General features: G+C 39.4%; 1 protein-coding gene across 2 annotated transcripts in view; it reads left to right on the top strand.

The window, feature by feature from the left end:
* RELN (reelin) overlaps positions 1 to 20,760 on the top strand; it is a 452,511-nt gene that overhangs the window by 238,685 nt on the left and 193,066 nt on the right. For both annotated transcript variants that reach the window (XM_008172472.4, XM_065557727.1), the window contains exons 9-10: positions 4,989 to 5,085; positions 19,751 to 19,991. In XM_008172472.4, the coding sequence (XP_008170694.3) occupies positions 4,989 to 5,085; positions 19,751 to 19,991 (338 nt within the window). The remainder of the gene's footprint in view (positions 1 to 4,988; positions 5,086 to 19,750; positions 19,992 to 20,760) is intronic.

The raw sequence follows: 20,760 nt of genomic DNA, 5'->3' as shown, positions 1-20,760 counted from the left end.
GCTACCTGGGGATTTCCCTGATTTAAGAGGCATGGTGCTAACATAGCTGGCTCAGTCCCTGCCTGCAGTGTAGGAGGTATGTTGAAGGCATGCTCAAAGGAAAGGAAGCCTGATTGGAATATGGCTGCATTTCCATGACCTCCAGCTATCAGAATGGGCCCTTGGTAGCCATTGCAGCTGGGTTCCGCTTAGAGCAGCCCTTCTTTCCAAGAAATTTATCTTTGGGTAGAAATTGAGCATAGAAAATTGCAGCCCAAAAATGAGCATTTCTGTGTGTGTGTGTGTGTGTGTGTGTGTGTGTGTGTGTGTGTAAATGAGGTTTTTAATGGAAACTGTTTGGCAGCTATCCACTACCAGTAATCAATTTAATATTATAATCTTAAATATTTTTGTAGAATGAGCTACTTCAGCCTCAATCAATAACAATAATAACAATTTATTAAACATATTTGCAGGACTGGGGAATGGTTTTAAGGTCAAATTAAAAAAAAAAGTACCAAAAACAAAACAGTGACCTTCTTAAAACCAAACCCGATATCAGTAATTTGTTTTGTTTTTTTTATAAGCCAAGTCAAATTTAAAAAAAAGTTATGTTAAAACTCTTAAGGGTAATTTTCAATCTGGGTTAGGCTTCTTTACTTATCCGTGAAGCTTGACCTCCATTGCAGCCAGTGATAGTTGCACCATTTTGAAAATATCTCTGTGAGGATTGTTTCTCTTCACTGCAGTTTTTTTAATGCATTTTACAAATCTACGGATTTCGGATAAAAACACATGGTAAGTACATTGTTGTAAAGAAAGAAAAATATAGTATAAGGAAAGCCTAGGGGAAAGGTTGGTTATGTATCTGAGGGGAATAGAGACGCTAGTATTCATTTGTGGACAAACGGATAATTATTTCCAGTTGATCAGAGGAAGCTATCAGCCATTGGAATTGAAAAATAAAATACTTGCTATTAGAAAGTCAGTTTTTGCTATCAGTAACCACACCATAGTATCAGAGATTCTGCAAAACTATACTTGATTAGGAAATAACTGGTGTCTTACATCCTGTAGTGTGGTAATTTGGTTAATGTTGGCTTTTTTAAAACAACCACTGTATATGGTTTATTACTGTTTGCATGGCTTATAAAAACAGGGTATTTTTGAATTAAATTGTACAATTTCCAGAGTCCTTTAGTAAATGACATCATTCAGTAGATTTTACCTAGTCCTCTAGATTCTCTACTATAGAGGGCACTGGGACTGAAGATTTATAGTGTTATATCCTGCCCCTTCTTCTCTACTTGAAACTGACAAACTGTTTATTACCATCTCTGGAAGCAGTCTGAAGGACATTTTCATTCCCCCTTCCTCCAGAGATTCTGCCTTCAATCTCTGTTTCTCTATTACTTGAATAAAAATTCTCATATATGTTTAAGCAAAGTCAAAATATATTTTTTGTATCTAGATAAATAAATGCAGATATCAAACTTACAGGTTTCCAAAAGTGTCTTCAGTAATCCTGAATAGCTTGCTTTATCAATTGACTTTTCATAATATTTAAATGAACACAGTTGTGTGCAATTGTGTTCAGCACTTCAAGACTATGCCAAGAATAGCAAATAACTAGTATTTCAGATATCCTGTATGGTAATTGTTGATAATCTACTTTTAAATTTTAAAGTTAATTTAATAGGACCTAAACCATGGGTTCTCAAAATGGGGGTCGTGACCCCTCAGGAGGACAACAGTGTATTTTGTGGGGGGTTGTGAGCTGTCAGCCTCCACCCCCAAACCCTGCTTTGCCTCCAACATTTATAATAGTGTTAAATATTTAAAAATTTGTTTTTAATTTATGGGGGTGGGGGGTCGCACGCATAAGCTTGCTGTGTGAAAGGGGTCACCAATACAAAAGTTTGAGAACTATTGACCTAAACCTTCAAGATGTTGAGCACTCTCAGCTCCCATTCATACCAACAAATTATTAATATATGCAAGGGTTATGGCTGAAAGTCACTTCTGTGTAGAGGGCGAGCGCAAGGTCCATGTGCCATTTAGTAAACAATAAACAAAGCTCAATAACGCCTGGGCCTTGTGCTGACCTTCTTCACAGGAATTAATATCACCCTACCTTTCAGTACAATCTACACAGCAAAAACAAAAATACCCCCGCAGCAATGAGTCTCAGAGCCCAGGTCAACTGACTAGGGCTCATGCCCTGGGGCTAAAAATAGCGGTGTTGACATTTGGGCTGAAGCTGGATTCTGGGCTCTGAGGGGTGATAAATAGCAGTTTTAGAGTCGGGGCTCCAGCCTGAGCCCAAACATCTATAATGCTATTTTTAGGCCATATCACAAGCCCTGCATGCCCAGTTGGCCCCAGGCTCTGAAGGTATATCTGCACTGCAATAAAACACCCGTGGCTGGTCCGGGTCAGCTCACTTGGGGTCGCAGGGCTTAGGTTGTGGGGCTATACAATTGAAGTGTTCATGTTTGAGTTCAGGCTGAAGCCAAGCCTGAAGGGCTACACTGCAATTTTATCGCCTGGTAGCCTGAGCCCTGTGACCCTGAGTCAGCTGACCCAGGCCAGCTGCAGGTGTTTTATTGCAATGTAGACATACCTTGAAATGTGCTGCCACAGGGTTTTTGTTGTTGTTGTTGTTGTTTTTCTCCGTAAATGTACCCTTTGTGAGTAAGGGTTTGCAGAACAGGGCCCTTAAGTTATAAAGGATCTGATTTTCTTATTTGGGGTTTGAGAAGAGAATGTATATAAAAAGAAGTTCAACATTAATGAAAGCATAATTATTGGTCATCAAAACATCTTTGCTGCATATGCTGGTCTTGTTGACTTTCCCAGTCTTAATTTGTCCTGTCCTGTTTATTAGAACCGAAAAACCTCTCTCTTTTCCTTATCACCCCTCCTCTATGGCTCTCTTTTTACAATCACAAAAGTGAAGCACCTTATCTGCCTTGCACAGACCCTTCCCAATGCTTCCATTTCTTTCGGGAATTAAGTAATTTATTTGTTATTTTTGAATATCATCAGACAGCTACATGACATATGCAGGTGTCTCAGGTAACATTTTCATTTTTACAGAATTGTTAGACAACCTACATTTCCTGCAGTGACCCTTCCCACTTCGATTTATTTTTATGAAACAGAATCTTTTCCACTTGCATTTTTTTCAGTGGTATAGTTTGATTTGTTTTGTTTTTTTAAAAGTCCAACACATAAAGCAGACTTTAACAATAGTTGAAATTACACAAAAATCATTTCCTTAGGTCTATCTTACTGGATATTTTTATCATGTATGCACTTCTTCCTTCTTCCTTTTCTACCACATCAAACTCAATAACACTGCAGTTTGGCCTGTCAGCCTCTTGTCAGCTTTGGTGATTATAAACTAGTTGAAGTTCATTGGTTTTGAACTGAATTCCTCTGAAATAAAATAAATGACTATGATTAATGTTTTGAACCCTAAGTGGTACAAATGTAAGAGCCAACAACAGATGCCCATTCAGTAAAGCAGACTATCCCAGCAGATGGGTACAAATTAAAATTTTTTTTTACTTAATTTGTTTTTAAAACAGTAGGGGAAAATTGTCATGTCAGTCAAAATAAACAACAGACAATTGCTTTCTAGTCATTTTGGAGTACAAGGTTGGCAACTTGGCTCTACCACATTAATTATTTTGAGCCTTGTTGCAGTAGTACCCATACCAAGCTGACTGAACATGTTCAACATAGTTGTAGTGGTTTAAAACTTTATTATGGTTTTCATAGTAATGATTTAACAATTTAAAAAAAAATATTGGTATGAGAGAGGAATACAGTGGATAATTTCAAAGAGACTCAAAAGAGTCTGGGAGAAATCCTGGCCCCCTGGAAGTTGATGGCAAAATTCCCATTGACTTCCGTGGAGCTAGGACTTCACCCTCTGATGTCCCTTCTGGAATGGAGCGTGGTCTAGGTCTTAAGATATAGTCCAGATTTGAAAATCAAGATACTTTGGATTCTATGTTCCCAGTTCTTTTTCGTTTTGCTTTGTTTTTGTTGTTTTTTGGGGGAAGGGGGAGGGATGATTGTAGTTAGTTAAGTTGTACATCATAATTGTGTTCTGGAGAAGGTGACATGTTTTTGTTGAATTTGATTACCTGGCTGGATGTTTATTGCATTATGTTGGTTGAATTTTTGGGTTCGATTTTTGTTATTTTCATTGTCCTGTAATAAATTGTTATATTTATTTTTGTGTCAGCTCCTAGAGATGCCCATTGAGAAATCATAAACAAATAAATATATTAACCTACCTTGCAGGACTGTCATAGGACTTAATTCATATTTTTAAAGTATTTTTGATTCCCAGATCAGTGACAAAAGTTTATTTGTAAGCTTTAGTGAGCTTACACTATGATTTCTCATTTTAATTTTCCTTGTATAGACTTAAAAATCTCCCTTTAATATAACAATACTACAGAGTTGCTTTTAGGATTGGTTTTTAATTTTTCTTGACATTCTGCAGCATTTTTATTCTTTATAGTTGTTATAGTACATTTCCCTCTTAGAGAACTCAAGGAATTTTGCATATATTTTTCTAACATTTAGTATATTTTGTTTCATGTATTATTCTTTGGGTCTAAAGCAGCCTTTTAATGTTCCCCCTTAAAAAGTGATGCGTGAATTAGTCTCTAATATTTAGGTTTTGTTTCAACATAACACATGCACTTTTTTTTGCAAGGGGGCTGTTCGGTAATTTATTTTGGGTTCCCATGGGAAATTTACAGCAGATTACACTGCAGTGTTGTGCTTTATCATTTCTGCGTTATTTCTGACTCAAAGCATGCTTTATTTTCAGCAACAGATCACAGGACATTTTTTCATCAATCAAAGAATTTAAAATATGGAAAAGTGATAATGGTGACAAGGGCTTAGTTAGAAGCTGCTGTTATTGAAGGATAATGTATCGCTCAGTTGTGTTATAACACATCTAATTGTATTGCTCTTCACAGGGTCAGGTTCATGTCGCTTTAGTTACACAGATCCCAGCATCGTTGTGTCCTATACCAAGAATAACTCTGCAGATTGGATTCAGCTGGAGAAAATTAGGTTGGTAATATTTAAAAAAAAAAGAAAAACTAACATTTTCATTCATTTTGACCCAGCAGACATTTTCTTACTCACCATTTTGTTTTCTCTAAATTTTTACTTAATATTTTTATCTATCGATTTGGGTTGTTAACATGTCTGTTCTCCCTATTTTAGATGTGTTTAAAAACAAGGGGTGAAATCCTGGCCCCACTGAAAACAAGGACAAAACTCCACTGACTACAATGGGGCAGGATTTCACCCAAGGACTCTTAAAAGAATGGGTTTCTTTCTGAGGGAGAATGGATTAACTTGTGGTTACAGGCTTGGGAATCAGGCTATCTGGGTTCTATTCCTGGTTCTGTTGAAGACTTTCTGTGTGCCCCTAAGTAAATAATTTAACTTCTCTGTTCCTCAGAAAGAGTCTGATCCAAAGCTGGCTGAATGGGTAACCAAAATCAGTGTGCTTTGGATCAGGCCCTAGAATGTGAGTAACACTTCCTTCATGCACAGGTGTGTTGTGAGGCTTAATACTGTACCTGTGTCTAAATACTACATTGAGGAGAATGCAGTAGAAATTCCCATAGAGATTTGTTCTTTAATGTTAAAAAGCCAATATGTTCCACTTTTTCAGTGTTTTTATCTATATTAATGCATTCATTCAAAAGTTAGTGAAAATAATGAAATATTTAAAGCAAAGTATAAATTGATTAAAGCAAAAATGAAATAGGTTCTCTATTACATTCACTGACACTTTTACCAGTGCTCCACCAAAGAATGAAAAATGGTCTTTTCATGGCTGTTTTATTACAAACCAAAATAAGCACTGGTTTGCATTTTAGCACCACTTTAATCTCAGCAGGAACAATAATTTTCAGCATGGCAGGTTAGTACTTCACTAGGATAAAATGTTCAATAAAAATATTTTATGGTTTGATATGAAGACTTGGCTTCTAACATTGTTATAATACCAAAATTATGGTAAATTATGCCATGTTTTTAAATAAATAGGTTTACATTAAAGTATAAAGGGTTTTGAATAAGTATTTCAAAATATTGTATTGTAATATCCATACCTTTAAATTGAGAATCAATATAAGCTTTGAATTTTTGCAAGAGGCAGAGCAAGCACTTTATAAAGTAGTATTGGGAAATGTACTGTATATATTAACTCCTGCCTTGTTCATTTCAATAGTACTGCTGGGGAAACAAGATACAAGATTTTGCAGCTTGTCTATTGTGTCCTCCCTAGGGCCAGAATCTTCCACCCTTACCTATCTTGAGTAGTACCTTTACTACACAAGTAGTCCACTTGGGCAAAGTTTCAGTCCCTTGTGATTACTCAGAGTAAGGTGGTATTCAGCAGTGGTGAGTGTGCCAGAGTCTGTTCCTAAGATAGCTGACATCAGCTCCACATGCTCCTGTGCCTGATGGGCAAGATTCTTATCTCATTGGCAGCAGAGTCACTCCAATGAGACCAGTAGGTCTGATTCCCATCTGAGACAGGTGTGAATCATTCATTGAGGTCACTCATGTTACTCCAGATTAACTGCTCAAAAACATTGCTAATGCAGTTATGATTGCCAGACCCCAGGCCCCTTCAGAATGTTAAATTCAGCTACACTCAAACCTCTGAAAACCAGGAAACACAAAGTTAAAATATACCCTACTTTGGCAATGCTACCTGAACTGTGCCCCCTGGCACTGTCAATAGCTATTGGGAATAGTTCAGTAAGGGTGGTGCCATAATAATTAGACATGAAGAGGATTATGAGCTGGTGTTTGTATTGTGTTCCAGATTTGAATTGCAGCATTTATCTCCATGCTGCCTTCACTGTGGTGGGTGTACCTGTGCCTAAGGTGGAGGGATCAGTTGGGGTCGGTTAGCAGAGTTGTCTTTGTGATTGAGGAGAAGCACGTGTAACTTGAGGGATCAAGTATACCTCATTTCAGCACTGAATTCTGTAGGTTGTCTCAGTGCAGGTGCATAAGAGTGTCCGCTTGCCTTGGGCACTGTCAGCAGTCTAGCGGAATACATGGCAATGGTCTCCAGGGCTTAGTGAGGAGTAAAGTGAAGGCAATCTCTCAGAAGGAATCCTCAAGGAAGGATGAAGTGGTGGTAATATTTTGCAAGTCTGGGGTGGCATGTGTGGAGTAGGCGGAGTGTTTGGGTGTAGGCCAGGTGTAGGCAGCTCCTGTGCACTATGCCTGATCTAAGCCTGAGTTTTGCCATAGCAAAGAGAAGTACTTAGACTTAGTCCTACGGTGCTCATGCATTTAATTCCCAAAGTATTCTGTAGCATCTGTAAAGGAAGAGTGCTAGTATATGTGTTACTGGCACGTTTGCTGGTTTTCAGAGGTTTATGTTTCTGTTATCTCAGTTCTTCACTTCCTGGTTTTCAGAGGTTTGAGTGTAGCTCAACTAGACATTCTGAAAGAGCATGAGGCACCACCAGCCAAACTAAACTCTGCATTAACAAAGTTTTGGGACAGCCAATTTTCTTGTATTTTAAACAATAATTTCTCAGCATCCTTATATTCTACTGCCCCAGCTCTCCCCTGCCACTGCCTTTGGATCCTTGGCAATGATTAAACCAGCCACAGAAAACACTGGATGCATGTCAGTCTCTTCAGTACCCCAACATCATCACCTTGCCTCCTCTCTCTCTCTCTGCCTACCCAGGACAGCCTGCTCCTCCCATGCTACCTCTCCTTTCCCCAGAAGGGCAGACTTTGGTGGAAGCCCCACAGGTTGAGGAGCTGGGCAGAGGATTCAGGAACAGTGTGCAGGGATTGACATGGAGTCAGTGGAACCATGTTTTGTAGGAGGGAAAGAAATGGAGGGTATGGATGTTGGGAGCTGAGCTGAAGCACCCCTACACCTCTCACTACACACCTCTGACCTCCTCTTTTCCTCTTCACACTCTCCTCTGACCTTCCCTTTTGCCATAGAAGTATCATCATCAAGGGAAAGCATGAGTCTGGAGGCAGCATGGGGAGGGGGAGGAGTTCTGAGTTCCTTCCCTTGAACAGGGAGCAGTGAAGGGAAGGAAAATCACTGAGCCCCCTCCTTTGACCTGGTGGAGCACCTATAGGGAGGAATTATTGAGGGATGGGGGGAATTTGTAGGAAAGTGGGGCAGGAACTGAGCAAAGCACACATGACTCCACTTCCTCTCCTCTCTAAGTATGTCACTGGAGGGGAAGGTGCCCAACTTTTCGCCCTTACATTTCTGCTCCATCAAGGCTTCTGAGTTACCAGAGAACAAAGGTTCCTTTGCTAACAATCCCTTATTTGTCAAGGGATCTTAGAAAAATTACACTTTTGGAAACTCATTTCTCTGTCCAAGAGCTAGCCATTGACTGGGTTTTTCAAAAACATAACAAAAACTATTACCATAGTACCTAGGAGACCTAGTCATGGACCAAGCATACTAGGTATACTCGTCATGGACCAAGTATACGAGGTAAAGTACAAACACAGAACAGACAGTCCCAGCCCCAAGGAGTTTATAATCTAAGCACAAGACAAGATAAAGTTGGATACAGACAGAAGGGGGGAAACAAGAAGTCACCATGGTAGGCAATGGTCACAGTATATCAACAGTCTAATCGTTGTCAAGGTTTTTTGTAGGCATCATGGCAAAGGGAAGTTTTGAGGAGGGATTTGAAGGTGGATAATCAGGTATCTTTGCAGATGTTTACGGGAAGTTCCTTATCTATTAACCTTTCACAGAAGTGAGCCTCTCAGCCCACCTGCCTAGGTCCCCAGGTCCAGTGCTGACCACTAATATATCCCAGAAGCATAGACACTCTCTCTCCCAGAATCCCACTCAAGACATAAGCCTTCTGGGTTATAGTTTAACTCTCTCAGGAAGCATGCGATAGGTAGAGTACTTAACACAGAGACACTGTTAGTCATGCAAAAATGCACTGATCCATACAAAAATAATAAACCTTACAAGCATTGCCCCTCACACTAGCCCATCCTTCCCTTGGGAGTCCTTGAAGGACCATCAGTATTCACATAGGCAGGGTCCCCCCCATCCCCTTTACCTCATCCAGCTCCTGCAGAAGCTTCCAACATCTCAAGCTGGTGAAAATTGTCCAAAAAGAGAGCACAAATGGAGCAGTTTCTGCCTCTTATAAAATTCCAGTCCCTCAGTTAAGTGACTCCCTGGTCAGCCTCCACAAGTGACCAGAGAGTCCTACCACAGAGTCTTACCTAGTGATTTCATTGTTAGGTGATGTCTCCCCTGCCAGCCTTTTGTCTAGAAAGATTTCAGTGGAGGACAATCCAGATTTAACGACCCCCTATTGTCAGTGCTGTACCACTACCCTGTTGGAATTTCAGTCCAACATGAAGGTAAAGAGGTAACAAAGAAGGTAAAGAACCCCACATCCAAAATGGAGTCTGCAGTCTGACACAGATGCATATAAAAAGCCTCTAATATCTCACAGTTCATAAGACATACCAACAAATTCCCCAAATCTTCACTGGTGTAACTTAGATCAAAATCTATCCCTTTGTTTCCTATTCACACCCAGGTGCTCACATACTATGGTGATGAGCACAGTGTAAGACTAGACTAGAATGGCTTTGTGCTGTTGACTTCCAGGAGCTGCTAGAGGGATAGTGGCTGCATAACTTTACAGCTCCCTTCCCCACCTCCTAAAATCCGTAACCATCAGCTTCCCCCCCTCCCATTTTATAGTCATGAGATATTTTTCTACAACTCTGTTCTTTTATTGTAATATCATTATGGATGCTTCTCCATCTCCAGACTTTCTACAAAATCCTAAAAAACAGAAGCTGTCAGTCCTCTGACCAGGGAAAGGCTATTCCTCTGAGACTAGATGAAATTGTGGACTGGCTACAACAGTGTGGTCACTTGAGATTGGGATCTTGAGAAAAATATTTTAAGATAAAACGGAGATAAAAAATATTACTAGCACACATGAAGCTAATTTGCAAGGATTAGCATCAGGACTAGAGGAAGCCGAGAACAGAATCTTCTCACTACAAAACACAGTGATTACTATACATATAACCTCAGAGCAACAGGAAATGACTATTAAAGCACTGTAGGAGAAGGTTAATGATCTTGAGGGAAGATCAAGAAGAAACAATCTGAAAATTGTAGGTCTCCCAGAGGGGTTGGAGAAAGGGAGGTGTGTGCAATTTTTATGCACCATTCTGTCGGTGCTGTCAGTCTCTCCCTCCTGATCAGAACTTAGATATTGAGAGAGCCCACTGCGCCCTTGCCCCAAAAGCCTCTCCAAAGGCAAAGGCTTGGCCATAATTGTAAGATTTTTAAAATACAATATTAAGAAACTCATTCTTAAAAAAAACAGTGAACTTAAAAACCTAACATGGAAGGAACACAGGCTGATGATTTTTGCAGATTTTTTACACCAAGAACATGACGGACAGGTGGGACAAATTCATTACATCAAGAGCCTTATCAAAGGGTTGAGCCCTATCAAACAAACTACTCTGTTTACTTCCCTGCTACTTTCAAAGTGAAAAAGGAAGGCAAGATGCTTAGTTTTATGACAGCAGAAGAAGCTGGCAGGTATCTGATCTCACTACAGTAAAAGCCCTCCGCAGAAGACATAGACAGGATTCATTAAAACAACTCTACCAGATCAGTCACTGCAATGTTGGAAGTCAATTCTCAGTCTAGCAACCAACTGTACAGGGCAAATCCACCATTTTGTCTCCTCCCTACCCCTTAGTTTCATTTCTTTGAACTTCCCTGGTTACACGTTCAGAGGGAGCTAGCTGGGGAGAAGGATCTCATCTTGACCCTCCATCCAGACTCAGGAAGCAGCCATGAGCTCCGGGGCTCAAGCACCCATCAAAAAAATAGGGAGTGGTCAGCACCCCCAGGACTGACTGGATTAATCTTTTGTGGGTCCTGGTGCCCAGACCATGGCCCCACTCCCTGCTCTGCCCTGAGGCCCCGCTCGCCACTCCACCCTGAGGCCCGCCCCTACTCAGCCTCTTCTCCCCTAGGCGCCACCCATGCTCCACCTTGAGGCCCCACCCCCATTTGGCCTCTTCCCTCTCCCTCCCCCCCCCCCCAAGGCCTCGTTCACTGCTAACACGGTGGGGCAGGAGCGGAGAGGAGCACCCACTGGCAGAAACAAAAGTCAGCACCTGTGCACCCATGGATCAGCAAGGTTCACCAGAGAAGTGTGATTTTGTTTTCTATCTGAGGCACTCTCCCTCCTGGTATCTTTTCCAACCCCTCCACCGCCTTTTTCTTTAATCTATCACTCCTCCTCCCACTGATTTTACTTCGTTTCATACCCATCTAATTTCCTAGGTTTCTGGTTTTTCTGGAAATATTCAGTCAATTTGCCCTAAATGTGCACTTATAAGAGATACCAGATCTAAACATTGTAATGAAGAATCTTTTCAATTCCCCAACTGTAAAGAAATCTGATCTTCTAAAATCCTATCCACAAATAATTATTTTGGTTATGAGTCCCCAAAATGCCTGAGAATGTGTTGTATGTATGATACTGTTAATTGTTTTTTTCAATAATAGTTCAGGTTCTTTAGTTTTTATTTTTGTTCAGTTAGTTGAAAAAAATGTTATGCTGATTTACATTGCTGATCTAACTATGAGGCAGTACAGTCACCCTATAATCCAGCCTGGACAAGGCTCTGGTAGGAGGGAGGTGAAATTTCGGCAGAATTGTTCTGCTAGTGCACCCTTATTTGCAAATAACCTTATTCCAATATAACTGAATTATTTAAACAATTTGTACATCTTTTTCATATCTCCACCCTAGACTTGCTCTTAAGTTGAGATGCTAGCCATCTTCCTCCTTTTTTGTTGTGAATAGTGCAGAAACCATGGCCTCCATTGGCATGAGACTATTTCCTCTTTATAAACTTAATGGGACTCTAGCTATATCCCAGTTGGGTATTTTGGGGGAAGAAAGTGATGAGTCCATCCCCTTGCAAGTTTCCTAGACATTCGATCCTATTTCAGTTTGGGTAACAGATATGTATATTTTAAGTAATCCTTGGTCAATTTTGATCATTTCTGTTTCTCATGTTATACCTATCTTCTACCTTTCCTGGTCTGTCTTCCTCTGTTCCCTTTTGACTCCCCTTCATAACTCAGTGCAGTGAGGGGGTCCCAGATATACCTTTACTAAATCTGGAACTAACAATGGCCCAAGCAATGACACTATTCAGGTGCCTGATAAAGAGATATTTTACCTCAGCACTCCTTATGGATAATATTATAAATTTTGTTTCCTGGAACATAGAAGGGGTGAGTTAACAAATAAAAAGAAAGTATTATCACTTATCTAAAAATACTGAAAGCAGATGTTCTCTTCCTACAGGAAACTCATCTTAATGACTTGGAGGCAGAGAAATTTAGGAAGGAGTGGATGGAGAAAGGTGTGTTTAACAATTTCTCCTCCTCCTCACCAAAGACGTAACAATAGTGTTTCACAAGAGACTCAATTTCACAAATTCTAGATGTAAATAAAGATGAGGAAGGTAGATTTTTGCTGGAGAATGCTAAGATCTTTGACTTTATGTATACCCTAACTAAATGTACATAGACCCAACAAAGATGATCCAAGTTTTTTTAACATTTTTTTTCCAAATTAATATTCCACTATAATCAATCATCATAGCAGGAGATTTAATGAGGTGTTGCTTTTTAGATAAGTCAGGCCAAGCCCTATGTGCACAATCACATGCAAGAAACATTTATTAAAGGTTCTATGGAAGAATCAGGGTTGAAAGATGTATGGTGGTTGCAGACCCCCTACAATGAGGGATTTTACATTTTTTTCCTCCCCACATTACTATTAATGAATAGATTTCTGCCTGATTTCTTACAAATCTGGTGGACTTGGTGCTTAATAATAAAATTGTCTATCATGATCTCTGACCATGTGTAATGCTGACACATCCCAGTTATCAGCAGGCAGGATTGAACCTGGGAGCTCTGGAGCTAAATGCATGACCCTCTACTGCATGACCTAAAAGCCACATGACTCTCAGTTAAGGCTGTAGCAGCCTCATTAATCTCTAAAAGTGGTCTCAGTGCCACTAGAGGGGGACAGAGCACCACACCCAGGAAGTGTGTGAGTTACACATGCACCAGTGATACTACAATTCCCCCCCCCACCCTGAGACAAATTGGATCTGTAAAAGGTCAAGACTGAACTCCTCTGTTGAAAGATAAACATTTTCAGAACTATGCCACAGAAGAAATTCCAGTTTTCTTTTAAACAAATGACATACTAGGGTTTCAGAGTAGCAGCCGTGTTAGTCTGTATCTGTCCGGTTTGGCCAATGTACATGGCAGAGGGGCATTGCTGGCACATGATTGGATACACTAAAAGCCTTTGTTAGGTGCAGGGTCATTTCCTACTCAGTGTGTAGGAAGAGGGCTAGCCAGGCTCAGCTCCTGGAATTAACCAAACAATTTAAAGCTATGGATTTAGAATGTGCACACTCCCCCTCCCAAGAAAATCTTTAAAAAATTAATCAATCTTTGGCATGATGTAAATAGGCTGACTTCAGCACAAGCAGAATTTGCCCTTTTTAGACTCAAACAAAGGTACAGGGAGTCGAGGGAGAGAATGGGGAAAATTCTTACAAACAGATTCATAGTGGGAGGTCAAAGGTCCCAAAAAGCATCACCCAAATCAGAACAAGGGAAGTTTATTAGTAGTCAAAAGGAGATCAATGATCAATTTTTGAAATTTTACCAAGCTATTTACAATAATTATTCCACACCTAAAGAACTGAATAATTTTGTTAAAATTCTTAATGTCTCACAAATCTCAGAAAAGCAGGACACCAAGCTGGCCTCTCCCTTGCAATCAGAAGAAATAATCAATGTCTTGGAGGAAATGAGTCCAAGAAGACCCCCAGCTCTAATGGCCTACCAATAGAATTGTATCAAACTTTAAAAGAAATTCTGGCCCCTAAACTGTTTTCATTTATGAAGATGCCTTAAAGAAAGGTAGGTTACCTCCTATTCTGAGGGAAACCCTAATTTCTGTACTAAAACTGGGTAAGGATGCACAAAAGTGTAACAGCTATAGCCCCATCACTTTAATCAATACTGATATAAAAATTCTCTCAAAAATATTGGCCAAAAAACGTGAAAAAGTAATAAGTAATATGGTTCAGTCCTACCAGGTGGGATTTATTTTGAAAAGGTATGGTTCAGATAACACCCATCAGCTGATTAATGTTATGGCATTCCATCAAAAATCTGGCAGTTTCCATACAATGATTTCAACTGATGCAGCAAGAACTTTTGACAGAGTGAATTGCAGATACACCTCTACCCCGATATAACGCGACCCGATATAACACTAATTCGGATATAACGCAGTAAAGCAGTGCTCCGGGGGGGCAGGGCTGCTCACTCCGTGGATCAAAGCAAGTTTGATATAACGCGGTTTCACCTATAACGCGGTAAGATTTTTTGGCTCCCACGGACAGCGTTATATCAGGGTAGAGGTGTATCTGTTTCTTACCCTGGATAAAATGTGAGTTGGGGAAATCCTTAATTTCATGGATAAAGTTATGTTCCAATCCTACCTCTTATATCCTAACAAACAATAGGTAACTTTGGTAAATTCTCTGGCTACAAGTTAAATTGGGATAAGAAGGAAACCATGAAGATCTCATTGAGTTTAGTTGGAAGTGGCTCTCCTGGACTCAGATTACTACCAGTTCCCTGAATGAACAATTACCAGCTATTATGGAAGCCAAAAATACTTGGTGTAACATGTCTACTTTAATTTAAAAATCACCCCCTTCTATATAGTGAGGCCTCTATCTAGGATAATTTGAAACTCTATATAGCAGGCAACATATTCATCTGGCCAGATTGGATCAGGAAAGGGATTTTGACCATCAGTCAATTTATTGAAAATAACTTCCTCTCTTTTACAAATATTAAAAGAAAGGTTCAATCTAGAAAATAAGAAGGAGTGGCAATATATCCAGCCTAAACATGCCATCTCCCATCTGTTTGGCCCAATGCCTGCACTGGCTTGACCCACCTGAATTGCTTTCATTTCTCCAAATATTACTCAGGTTGCCAAGACCTATGACATTATATGCAAACTTAGCCAACAAATTTAAATTAAACACAGATTCTCTAAAAAATGGGAACAGGAACTAGGACAATTATTCTCTGCTAACCAATGGAAACAAATTTTAGCCAGTGCACCAAACCATTTCTTGGACCTCCATTTAAGATTAACCCCATAGAATATCATATGGAGGATGCATTGGATCCATCCCCAAATCTTCAAAATAGCTGCTAAATTAAATAAGTGTTGGCAATGTGATTCAGCTGGTGCTAACTTAACCTGGATGGTCTGGGAATGCTCTTATACCTGTATGTTTTGGAAATAACATAATTGCAGAGTTAATGTTTTCCAATCAAATACAATTGTGTTACAAACTAAACATATTTTTAAACATAATGGATGTTTAAAATCCTGAGCCGGCTTTTGTAGGTGACAAATCTGAGGAATTGTCACAGATTGAAGTGTCACTAGAGGAGATTTTGGAATTAATTGATTAACTTAACAGTAACAAGTCACCGGGACCAGCTGGCATTCACCCAAGAGTTCTGAAAGAACTCAAATGTGAAATTGCAGAACTATTAACTAGGGTTTGTAACCTGTCCTTTAAATCGGCTTCTGTACCCAACAACTGGAAGATAGCTAATGTAACGCCAATATTTAAAAAGGCTCTAGAGGTGATCCTTGCAATTACAGACCAGTAAGTCTAATGTCAGTACTGGGAAAATTAGTTGAAACAATAGTAAAGAATAAAATTGTCAGACACATAGAGGAACATAAATTGTTGGGCAAAAGTCAACATGGTTTCTGTAAAAGGAAATCGTACCTTACTAATCTATTAGAGTTCTTTGAAGGAGTCAACATACATGTGGACAAGGGGGATCCAGTGGACATAGTGTACTTAGATTTCCAGAAAGCCTTTGACAATGTCCCTCACCAAAGGCTCTTACGTAAACTAAGTTGTCATGGGATAAAAGGGAAGGTCCTTTCATGGATTGAGAACTGGTTAAAAGACCGGGAACAAAGGATAGGAATAAATGGTAAATTCTCAGAATGGAGAGGGGTAAATAGTGGTGTCCCCCAAGGGTCAGTCCTAGGACCAATCCTATTTAACTTATTCATAAATGATCTGGAGAAAGCGGTAAAAGATGAGGTGGCAAAGTTTGCAGATGATACTAAACTGCTCAAGATAGTTAAGACCAAAGCAGACTGTGAAGAACTTCAAAAAGATCTCACAAAGTGATTGGGCAACAAAATGGCAACTGAAATTTAATGTGGATAAATGTAAAGTAATGCACATTAGAAAAAATAACCCCAACTATACATACAATATGATGGGGGGCTAATTTAGCTACAACAAATCAGGAAAAAGTTCTTGGGGTCATCGTGGATACTTCTCTGAAGACATCCACGCAGTGAGCAGCGGGAGTCAAAAAAAGCAAACAGGATGTTAGGAATAATTAAAAAGGGGATAGAGAATAAGATGGAGAATATCTTATTGCCCTTATATAAATCGATGGTACGCCCACATCTTGAATACTGCGTACAGATGTGGTCTCCTCATCTCAAAAAAGATATACTGGCATTAGAAAAGGTTCAGAGAAGGGCAACTAAAATGATTAGGGGTTTGGAACGGGTCCCATATGAGGAGAGATTAAAGAGGCTAGGACTTTTCAGCTTGGAAAAGGAGACTAAGGGGGGATATGATGGAGGTATATAAAATCATGAGTGATGTGGAGAAAGTAAATAAGGGAAAGTTATTTACTTGGTCCCATAATACAAGAACTAGGGGCCACCAAATGAAATTAATAGGCAGCAGGTTTAAAACAAATAAAAGGAAGTTCTTCTTCACACAGCGCACAGTCCTTGGCTGAGGAGGTTGTGAAGGCTAGGACTATAACAGCGTTTAAAAGAGAACTGGATAAATTCATGAAGGTTAAGTCCATTAATGGCTATTAGCGAGGATGGGTATGGAATGGTGTCCCTAGCCTCTGTTTGTCAGAGGGTGGAGATGGATGGCAGGAGAGAGATCACTTGATCATTACCTGTTAGGTTCACTCCCTCTGGGGCACCTGACATTGACCACTGTTAGTAGACAGGATACTGGGCTAGATGGACCCTTGGTCTGACACAGTATGGCCATTCTTATGTATGTTCTTATGTTCTAATTGGAAGCTGAATACATCTGAAAAACTTTGGCTTAGAAGAGCACTAATAATTGCTAAAAAAGACTAGTACTACAAAATTGGAAATCCAACAATTGAAGACTGGAGTATAGGCATCATAAGCTTGGCCACCATGGAAAGAATTGTATACTGTAACAGAAAAAAAACAAGAAAAATTCTCAGACATATGGGCTGTCTCCCTGGAAGTGTCTGAATGATCCTATTAAATGCATGGGTTCCCTCCCTCCCTTGCTGCCCCCCCTCGCTACTTCCTTCCTTCCCTCCCTCATCTTTATCCCCTCCTTTGAATTTTGCTTCTGTTCTTTATCTTATTTTAATAATATAACTAGTTGGATTTTTATAAACCAATTTTGTTTGCGAATTGTGCAATACAAATAATTGATTTATATTTTAACAATTCATATTATATGTGTGACGGGTTAGATTACAGAAACCCCCTTGGGGCTGCCAACTGATGTGCCAGGACTACTTCTGCCTCTGCTTTCCCTGCCAGCTTGGGACTCCAGCACCCTGTCTTGTTGAGCCAGACATGCCCATCTGAAAGCAACTTAAGAAGTGTTCCTGTCTTTAGCACTCAGATGCCCAACTCCCAATGGGGTCCAAACCCCAAATAAATCCATTTTACCCTGTATAAAGCTTATACAGGGTAAACTCATAAATTGTTTGCCCTCTATAATACTGATAGAGAGGTATACACAGCTGTTTGCCCCCTCCCCCCCCGGTATTAATACATACTCTGGGTTAATTAATAATTAAAAAGTGATTTTATTAAATACAGAAGGTAGGATTTAAGTGGTTCCAAGTAGTAACAGACAGAACAAAGTGAATTACCAGGTAAAATAAAATGAAACAGGCAAGTCTTAGGCTAATACAGTAAACTGAGTACAGATAAAAACCTCACCCTTAGAGGAATTCCAGTAAGCTTCCTTTTACAGACTAGTCTCCTTCTAGTCTAGGTCCAGCAATCACTCACACTCCCTGTAGTTACTGTCCTTTGTTCCGGTTTCTTTCAGGTATCCTTGGGGGTGGAGAGGCTCTCTCTTTAGCCAGCTGAAGACAAAATGGAGGGGTCTCCCACGGGCTTAAATAGACTTTCTCTTGTGGGTGGATACTCTCTCCTATGCAAAGTCCAGCTCCAAGATGGAGTTTTGGAGTCACATGGGCAAATCACATGTCCATGCATGACTCAGTTTTTACAGGCAGCAGCCATTGCTTACCTGCTACCTTGAACGTCCTCATGTAAATTTCTTATGTGGATTAGAGCCTTCTAAGATCCATTGTCCCTTAAGTGCTTCTTAACTGGGCACTTAATTTGCACATTCCTTTCTCAAGAAGCTGACCAAATGCTTTACAAAGGCTACTTAAAAATCAAGCAAGTACACAGCCAATATTCATAACTTTGAATACAAAAATGACATGCATACAAATAGGATTAATAGATTCAGTAGATCATAACCTTTACAGAGGTTACATGGCATATGTAGCATAAAACATATTCCAGTTATGTCATATATACATTCATAAGCATATTCCCATAAAGCCTTATGGGGGCACTGTCACAATATGTAATTAAATGTTTCAAGTATAGTTAAGTCTAGGTTGTAAATGGTTAATATGTTATGAGAAGTTTATGTATTATGACAAATTTATGTATAGTTTGTTTTTCTGTGTATATGTTTTAAAAATGTAATAAACGTTTATAGAAAAAATAGTTTTGTACCTTCTTTTAGCTTCCTCCTGCATTTGAAACAGCCTCTCCTTTCTAGCTCATTAGGCATCCCTCATCTGTCTTTCAAAACCCTTTTCTTCCATGAGTCCCTCTTTCTATGGGCTCCATGCCCTCTTACACCTATTGCTCTCTGTTTGTTTGTTTGAGCTAATTGTAAATTCTGGTGCAGGGCCTGTGCCTTAGACTGTGGCTTATAAAGCAGCATGTTCCTTTATAATCAGATATTCAGTGGTTGCTGTTAAAATGTCAAAATTTGTAAGAGATACCATATGGTTACCACAATTATTTTCTATTCTAAGCAGAGGCTGAAACTGTAAAATGTCAGATCCCACCATGTAAAATCTGTTGGCAAATTCTGACTTTAATGGTGTCCATTGTAAATAATTCATAGTAAAATCAATTTGGTTTTCCTAGAACATTATGTAACATTCCATTAAAGTACCATTAGATTTTTAATGAATGTTTATTTCTCTTCATTTTCTCATGTATTTTGGACAGGATTATCTTGATTTATTCTTGAACTCCATGCTCATTAAAACTATTTTCTATTGTGCACAGAAAATCTATGGACATGTTAGGACATGGGTGTAACTATATCCCATCTGGTAAATCACTTTGATCAGACAAACCTCCACTGGCTTGATATTGATCTGATTCTGTATCTTGATGTTCTACAGAGCCCCTTCCAATGTCAGCACCGTCATCCACATCCTGTACCTTCCTGAAGATGCCAAAGGAGAGAATGTTCAATTTCAGTGGAAACAGGAGTATGTACATGCTGGCGAAGTGTATGAAGCCTGCTGGGCATTGGATAACATTCTGATCATAAATGCTGCTCACAGACAAATTGTCTTAGAAGATAATCTTGATCCTGTGGACACTGGCAACTGGCTTTTCTTCCCTGGGGCCACAGTTAAGGTTTGCTTAATTTTGTTTTGTACTTTAAAAAAAATCAATGCATGTAGTAATAGAAAAATCACTTTCAGGGAAATTCTGATTGAAGAAGTGTATTTTGAGCTACCACCACCCCTTGCAGAATTTGGCTCTTTTTTTCTTTAATCCTCTTTGAAGTAGCATTTGACTTCTTGTCCATCTCATCTAACTCAAACTTTTCTGCAATTTACCAAAATTAAACAGGGGTTTGTAACAGTTGTCATGTCAAAGATCATGTAGCAGAAAACATATAACCATTTCCTTTTAGCAAAACAGTACAAAACTGTTGAAATGAATACAAGTCTCTCCACTAAGTGTTTTCCAGTCATTGTATTTGTCAGCCAAAGTGTAGTATTGCTGCCAATTATATCTGCTCCATCACCTACCCATGCAATTCCCTTCAGTTTTATATCATTATGACCGAAATGATGATGGTGAAGATGAATGTGACATCTCTCATAGAATCATTGTAAACAATATTTCTTGAAGTCAGTGAATTTGTAACAAAAATACTCAATTTACACAAATGTATAGTCCCCTCCCCCCCAATTTTTCTAAATGTGACTTAGGTGAGCATAATGTATCCATTGCAGAATACATATAGATGTAGTGGGTGCAAGCTACTCCATAAACATATGGCATGAAGAACAGATGTCTATATCTTCTGTTCTAAAAATACCGACTTCTGCCACTGGAATTAAATGAGAATCTCCATTAGCTGTCAAGTTTTATTATCTGAGACAACCTCCTAGAG

The sequence above is a fragment of the Chrysemys picta genome, chromosome 1 (genome assembly GCF_011386835.1).
Source record: "Chrysemys picta bellii isolate R12L10 chromosome 1, ASM1138683v2, whole genome shotgun sequence".
NCBI lineage: Eukaryota > Metazoa > Chordata > Testudines > Emydidae > Chrysemys > Chrysemys picta.
Note: the sequence above shows the minus strand (reverse complement) of the source record. Positions and strands in the feature narration are given on the sequence as shown.